The sequence below is a fragment of the Drosophila novamexicana genome, unplaced genomic scaffold (assembly GCF_003285875.2).
Source record: "Drosophila novamexicana strain 15010-1031.04,08,12 unplaced genomic scaffold, DnovRS2.1 tig00000974-arrow-arrow-pilon, whole genome shotgun sequence".
NCBI lineage: Eukaryota > Metazoa > Arthropoda > Insecta > Diptera > Drosophilidae > Drosophila > Drosophila novamexicana.
Window position 1 is genome coordinate 927,372 of NW_020824834.1, and position 7,636 is coordinate 935,007.

At 42.6% G+C, this 7,636-nt stretch overlaps 1 protein-coding gene across 1 annotated transcript; it reads left to right on the forward strand.

The window, feature by feature from the left end:
* The first annotated feature begins 375 nt into the window (after positions 1-375).
* On the forward strand, positions 376-2,220 carry LOC115765548 (actin cytoskeleton-regulatory complex protein pan1). The gene is made up of 2 exons (XM_030709178.1): positions 376-867; positions 929-2,220. The coding sequence occupies exons 1-2, from the start codon at positions 492-494 to the stop codon at positions 1,990-1,992; spliced, it is 1,440 nt and encodes a 479-aa protein (XP_030565038.1). The 5' UTR covers positions 376-491; the 3' UTR covers positions 1,993-2,220.
* Positions 2,221-7,636: the final 5,416 nt, after the last annotated feature.

Here is a 7,636-nt window from a genome sequence, read left to right on the forward strand (position 1 = left end):
CGAGTGTGTGTGTACGAGTGTGTGTGTACGAGTGTGTTCGCATAATAATAGCAAACGTTTTATTGAATGTCGTGTACCGTGGCCCGTCTTCAGGCTGACTGCACTTGACCGAGTTGCTCACTTGGCCCGTCCATCGCCCCCCGTTTATTGTGCAAATACTCGTAAATGTCAACTGAGGAAAATGCTCGACAATGGATACCAATTTCCAGCTAGGCAAATTATTTGTTTAGTCTGGCAAATAAACATACAATACAAGCCACCAAGAGCTGCACCTAAAAGGGGGTTAATCTCTCGGAGTTTGAGTAACCTTTCCCGAAATTGCAATTGCTTACGAGCAGGCTGGAGGATATCTGTCAGACAAGAGCTGTTATGTGTAAATACTCGCATATTATTATCGAAGCAGTCAACAGACCGTAGCTTTCCGACTCGTATTATATTGCTTAGCTTCCGCCCCAATTAAGTATCGATAGAACGTGATATCCTTAGCCAGGATGCACAACTTGATCAAGAGTCGCGCCGTTTTTGAGATATTGAAGAAGCCGCTGCCCGAGCTGCTGCGTTTCTACAGAGAGAATGAGAGCGAAAGCGACTGCGAGGAAACCGCGGCAGATCCCGGAGACGCAGCAGCAGAAGCAGCTGCTGAAGCAGAAGCAGAAGCAGCCGCAGCCGCAGCCAAGCTAAATGTGAACGCGAGCGTGTTTGTGCCGCGCTCCAAGGATGCCAGCGTCGAGGCCGAGGACGTGCGTCTGGGCGAGCTGAAGCGCCACTTCGAGGCACTGGACGTGCGCAAGCCGACGCAGCCGAAGCTAATGCTGCCCTGGAAGGGCTTTCCCAAGCCGATACCTGCCGACCGATCCAGCAAAGCGTGTAAGTACTCCGAGTAGCTACTCCCTCTTGCAATCGCTTCCATTTCGCCACACATCTGCAGCTTCGGCCCAGAGCAAAGATCTGAGGGTTGCAGTCATTGGTGATGAGACAAAAGGCGAGGCCCGTCTGAAGCGCGCTCAACCGGACAAGGAGTCGTCCACGTCGCCGGGCAGTCGCAAGAAGCAGCTGAAAGAGCGTTCCCTCATAAAGTCCGCCGTGCCGGACGAGAAGCGGCGCGAGCAGGAGCGTAAGGTGGCCCTGGAGGCGCTGAAGCTGGTCGAGCAGCGACGCATGCGAGAGACCCTTGACCAGCCACAGATCATAGTTCATCTGACACGTTCGCCCGTGGACTTTACGCCGGAGGAGCGCGTGCGTGTCAACCGGCTGCGCATCATCAAGCGCGAACACATCGAGAGCGTGCTGCGCGAGATGCGCGACGAGCTGGAGATGAAGCAGCAGCAAAAGGCCGACGGCATGCAGCCAGCCAGTCGCTACATATGCCTGCAACGCGCAGCCAAGCCCGACGCCCAGTCCACACCCCAGCCGGAGCAGCAGCCGCCGCCGCCGCCGGCGAGCTCAACACCGAAGCGTTATATACCCACGGTAAAGCAGTGGGACGAGCGCTGCAAGGCCAAGGCCAACGAGGCGGCGGCAGGCGCCAACAAGGAGAACAACAACATGGCCGGCAGGACTCTGATCAAGCTCGAAGAGAACGCAGCGGCATCACAGCGTGCCATGGGCCCATCCAGCCAGGGCAACATCATGCACACAGCCACAGCCGTGGGTCAGAGCAAGCCGCAGCCAAGCGGCGCCAAGGATCGCGAGCTCTTTGTGCCGCGCTATTGGCCACCGGCTCCGCTGGTGGCCAGAGGCGAGCGGCGTCGCGGCAATCTGACCCACGCCCGCAATATAACGCGCGCCTTTGCCAATTGCGGCCTGCTGCCCACGCCGTCGCCCGCCTGGGAGGCGTCTGCCAAGGAGGACTACGAGATGCCGCAGGTGGCGAAGAAATCGGTGAAACGCTACGGTATGGAAGAGCTGCTTCAATTGGAGCCACAACCACACGAACTTGAGAAGCCCCACATCGCTGAGGCACTCCAAAAGCTCGGATTCATATGCGCATAATTGCAGCTACCGAGCCAAATACCTTGCCCTTGGCTCTGCCTCTGTATTTGTCCCTGTTTTAAGTTCCTTGTGTATTCAGTTAGTTTGTTCTTGTTCATGTTTTCTCCTTTCAACCAGTTGCATTTCCTGCTGTTTAACGTTCAGCTCTTTGTCTCGGCTAAAGATGAGCTATATACCATTTATATTGAGCACCTCTGGATTTGCAACTCAATTATTATTAATAATAAAGTATCTGCAGCAAACTACAATTTCAAATGTCTTGGCTGAAATGCAAGCCTTATGAAATATGTGAAGCGAAGAAAATACTTAATCAAATTAAGAAATTAAGCAAAAATATTATCTGCTTGAAGGAATTTCAGTTCTCTGACAACTAGGGGAACCTTAAACCAAATTATCTGCTCAAAAAGCTGCTGAACCTGAACCAAACCATAGTTATTTTATCGTTACTCGAAAGGGTTTTTCAATATAGTTATTTTATTTGAAAATAACTAAATAAATTATGCTTCTGCGGGAATACTTCAATACGCAGGCAACTGTGCAGCTATCTAATCGCCAAGTCTAAAGACTCGCTTCGGGCTGAAGCGTCAGTCACTTGTCCCGACCAACAGGATGTATGCATTTGCTCTTATTTTCTTTTAAAAGGTTTCATTAAATTGATGTCGACCCGTTGATGCATCTGAGCTACTCAGCAGCCAGCTGACGGAAGCGGAAACGGCGGCGGGTGGCGGCGGGGTTCGGCTGGCGGCAAGGGGTCGCTACAGTGAAGCCATAACTTAAAAGGCGCCCGGCAGTGCATCCTCGTGGATGGCCAACAATTAACAGCATAAATTTAAATATGCAATTAACGAAACAGCTTGAGGCTGAAAAAGAAAAATCAAATGAAAGGCAACAGCAGCAGCAGCAGCTACTACAACGGACGCAACTATGTGTAAAAAATGCTCGACAGCAAGATACCCATTGACGTAATCAATTAATTTATTTGCCAACTTCTATAGATAGTCTTTGCCTTAAAACTACATAAACTTGTTAACAGGCGGAAATAGGTGAATGGCATATAGATGTAAATTGTCTTCCGACATGTCTTTCGTTCTGTCACAAAGTGTTGCTTGCTTTGCATATAGCCTCCATTGTTGTCTTGTCTAAAGGGCATACAAATGTTTGCACTGGCTGCTGCAGTGGCGACAATGAAAGCCAAAGGTCATTTTAACACATGGACAACAACACACACACAGTGAAATGTATTTGATTGTTTGTGTTTTCCATTTTTTTAAAAAAGCACACAACAAACAACGCGCGAAAAAAAAACAACACACACACACACAATTTTACGCTTTATTTACGCGATGGCCACCAACAATACTGGTCATGTGATACGCTGGCCAGCCCCACCAGCAACATGCAACACCCAACACCAACACCAACACACACCAGCACCCAGCAACAACTGTAGCACCAGCAGCAGCACATGTCAATATTTTAACGCTCAGCCACAAGGGAAGCCTGGTTGCCGCCACATTCACTCCACATTCACTCTCTCTCGTTCCGCTCGCCTTTCATTTGTGGCAATTGGAGTCGCGGCGTTATTGATGTGTAAAGTGGACGCCGTTGTTTAATAAAATTAAAACACAAATTTAATATCGCCTCCTGCTGAGCGCTGATTTCCCACCTTAATAACAACAACAACAACAGCAGCGACAATAATGGTAAAAATAAAAAATAATATTAATATGACCAGGCAATGCATGCGAAATTGCTCAGTGGAGCTCCAACCAATGTCTGTGCGCCCACGACTGACTGCAAATTATATTTTCATACCATGAAGTCAAAGTGCAACTGTCAACTGGCTCATTATCAGCGGGTTGTTAAGCCGCACAGTTAGTTAATGTGGCCTCGAATACGCCGCAAAGACTCAAAGCAAACGAACAACTTTTCATCGCCCTCCGCTTGGAAGTGCTTTGGCTGGCTCCTGAACCTTGCACACGCTTCCTTTCTATAATCATAACATGGCAATTTTATTCAATTTCCTGCCTTTTGTGTGTGCCACAACCAGCTGAGACTCAGACCGCGAACTAAATGAATGAACGCGACCAGCTGGGCATTTTCGACTTAAGGATGCCCTATAAGAAAACAACGCAAAAATTGAAAAGAGAAATAATTAAAAGTTAAAATTAAAACTATGCTTGGGTATTGAGCACAAAGCTTGAGAAAATGAAAGATAGAATACGTTTTACACAAAAATTATCTAGGCGATTAGTCTGTCATTTGTGAACTATAATTTCTATATGCTCATAATTTTGAAAGACTTTCTTTTTTGCTATTTTAACTGGTCTAGATTTTCTCATATTATGCTAATTAAGCGTTTAATCTCAGCACCTTGTAGATTACCTAGCTGGCTCATTTAAATTTTACAGGGCAGCTGAAACTAGCTTTAAACGCTTCACAAGTCAAAGGCCACTAAATAAGCTACGTCGAAAGCGCCATAAGTTTTATTCTTTCAACATTTCTATGAAATAATCAGAAAAAAAAAAAAGAAAATAAAATGAGCTGAGCAATGCTATGTGGACCACTTTGTGGCAGACGCGGTTTCAAAGAGCAGCCAACAGTCCACAGCCAGCACAAAGCGGCTTAAGCATTGGCGCCGGGTCCAGCTTGTGGTCCTGGTAAAGGTGGCAGGCCAGGTGCACAGCCAACACAATGTGCTCTAAGCTGATTAACGGCTATTCGCAAGACTTGTACGCTGGCTGCTTAGAAAGATAGTTCAATTGGCCAAACACTTTGTAGCCCTAATTAAGCCACTTAACAATTTTGTGGCCTGGTTGAGCCTGCAAAATCAACACGACGTGTGCGCAATAAATATTGCACATACAGCCAAAGATAGCTCGCGCTTCAAATTGACCCCAAGTTTCGGCCCTGCATTTGGCATTCCCTTTTTCGTCGTACAGTTTCTACGTGCGCCCGAACTTGCCGGTTGGCACTTAAATTCAGCCCAGCGAAACTCTGAAAACGACGTGACTTTTCTCCCATCACAGGAAGCACCTGGAATGGGCTTCATTTTAGTTGCCCTTTGATACAACGCGCTGCGATTGCACTCAGTGCAGAGGTAGTGCATCACGCATACGCTCCGACAACTTGACAGCAAAAACTGACTGCAATGAAAATTTGCATTAGCCTACGAAATCTGGATATAATGCAATCGTGTTAATAAAGTGGACTTTCTGTGCGAATAGAAAAATAATTTCATCTGGCATCTAAACTGGCCCTGTTTGATTACAAATTCAAAATGATATTGCATCCGTTTTGAACCCAACTGATTAAAGTCTGGAATTCCAATATATTAGTTAAGCAAAATTAGTTTGAAAGGAACAAAAGTATTTAAAACTTAACCGAAATATACTTTTACAATAATTGATTAGTTAAATTCGTGCGGAAGCCTACTATCCCCAAAAACAAATTAAAAATCGGTGGGTTAAAAAAAGTTGTGGACCCAAAAACGATTCGTTTGTAAAGTCAACCTTTCTTGATGATTTTTTTGAATATCTGGGCCAAATAATGTCCGATTGTGGAATTTTATACCATTTTGGACTCGTAAGAATCAGTACTATCGACTTGCATCAAAAAAATGAAAATCTAAATTTTGACCCAAATCGACCAAAATGGCAAGGGGTTATATCACGTTTTTTATCAAAATCGGGGTCGGTTCGAAAATCATAACTTTTTTGATGATTTTTTTTGAATATCTCGGGTAAATAACGTCTGATTTTCAAATATTATACCTTTTTGAATTTGTACGGATCCCTACTATCAATTGGCATTCAAACAAATTAAAAATCGGTGGGTTAAAAAAAGTTGTGGACCCAAAAACGATTCGTTTGTAAAGTCAACCTTTCTTGATGATTTTTTTGAATATCTGGGCCAAATAATGTCCGATTGTGGAATTTTATACCATTTTCGACTCGTAAGAATCTTTATTATCGACTTGCATCAAAAAAATGAAAATCTAAATTTTGACCCAAATCGACCAAAATGGCAAGGGGTTACATCACGTTTTTTATCAAAATCGGGGTCGGTTCGAAAATTGAAACTTTTTTGATGATTTTTTTTGAATATCTCGGGTAAATAACGTCTGATTTTGAAATATTATACCTTTTTGAATTTGTACGGATCCCTACTATCAATTGGCATTCAAACAAATTAAAAATCGGTGGGTTAAAAAAAGTTGTGGACCCAAAAACGATTCGTTTGTAAAGTCAACCTTTCTTGATGATTTTTTTGAATATCTGGGCTAAATAATGTCCGATTGTGGAATTTTATACCATTTTAGACTCGTAAGAATCAGTACTATCGACTTGCATCAAAAAAATTAAAATCTAAATTTTGACCCAAATCGACCAAAATGGCAAGGGGTTACATCACGTTTTTTATCAAAATCGGGGTCGGTTCGAAAATCATAACATTTTTGATGATTTTTTTTGAATATCTCGGGTAAATAACGTCTGATTTTGAAATATTATACCTTTTTGAATTTGTACGGATCCCTACTATCAATTGGCATTCAAACAAATTAAAAATCGGTGGGTTAAAAAAAGTTGTGGACCCAAAAACGATTCGTTTGTAAAGTCAACCTTTCTTGATGATTTTTTTGAATATCTGGGCCAAATAATGTCCGATTGTGGAATTTTATACCATTTTGGACTCGTAAGAATCAGTATTATCGACTTGCATCAAAAAAATGAAAATCTAAATTTTGACCCAAATCGACCAAAATGGCAAGGGGTTACATCACGTTTTTTATCAAAATCGGGGTCGGTTCGAAAATCATCACTTTTTTAATGATTTTTTTTGAATATCTCGGGTAAATAACGTCTGATTTTCAAATATTATACCTTTTTGAATTTGTACGGATCCCTACTATCAATTGGCATTCAAACAAATTAAAAATCGGTGGGTTAAAAAAAGTTGTGGACCCAAAAACGATTCGTTTGTAAAGTCAACCTTTCTTGATGATTTTTTTGAATATCTGGGCCAAATAATGTCCGATTGTGGAATTTTATACCATTTTCGACTCGTAAGAATCAGTACTATCGACTTGCATCAAAAAAATGAAAATCTTAAATTTGACCCAAATCGACCAAAATGGCAAGGGGTTACATCACGTTTTTTATCAAAATCGGGGTCGGTTCGAAAATCATAACTTTTTTGATGATTTTTTTTGAATATCTCAGGTAAATAACGTCTGATTTTGAAATATTATACCTTTTTGAATTTGTACGGATCCCTACTATCAATTGGCATTCAAACAAATTAAAAATCGGTGGGTTGAAAAAAGTTGTGGACCCAAAGACGATTCGTTTGTAAAGTCAACCTTTCTTGATGTTTTTTTTGAATATCTGGGCCAAATAATGTCCGATTGTGGAATTTCATACCATTTTCGACTCGTAAGAATCAGTACTATCGACTTGCATCAAAAAAATGAAAATCTAAATTTTGACCCAAATCGACCAAAATGGCAAGGGGTTACATCACGTTTTTTATCAAAATCGGGGTCGGTTCGAAAATTGAAACTTTTTTGATGATTTTTTTTGAATATCTCGGGTAAATAACGTCTGATTTTCAAATATTATACCTTTTTGAATTTGTACGGATC

What these genes read in the sequence shown, in the direction of transcription:
- LOC115765548 (XM_030709178.1), top strand. Translation starts at nt 492, where the DNA reads ATGCACAACTTGATCAAGAGTCGCGCCGTTTTTGAGATATTGAAGAAG. An exon ending in CGACCGATCCAGCAAAGCGT is followed by an intron (nt 868 to 928) that starts GTAAGTACTCCG and finishes ACACATCTGCAG; the next exon opens with CTTCGGCCCAGAGCAAAGAT.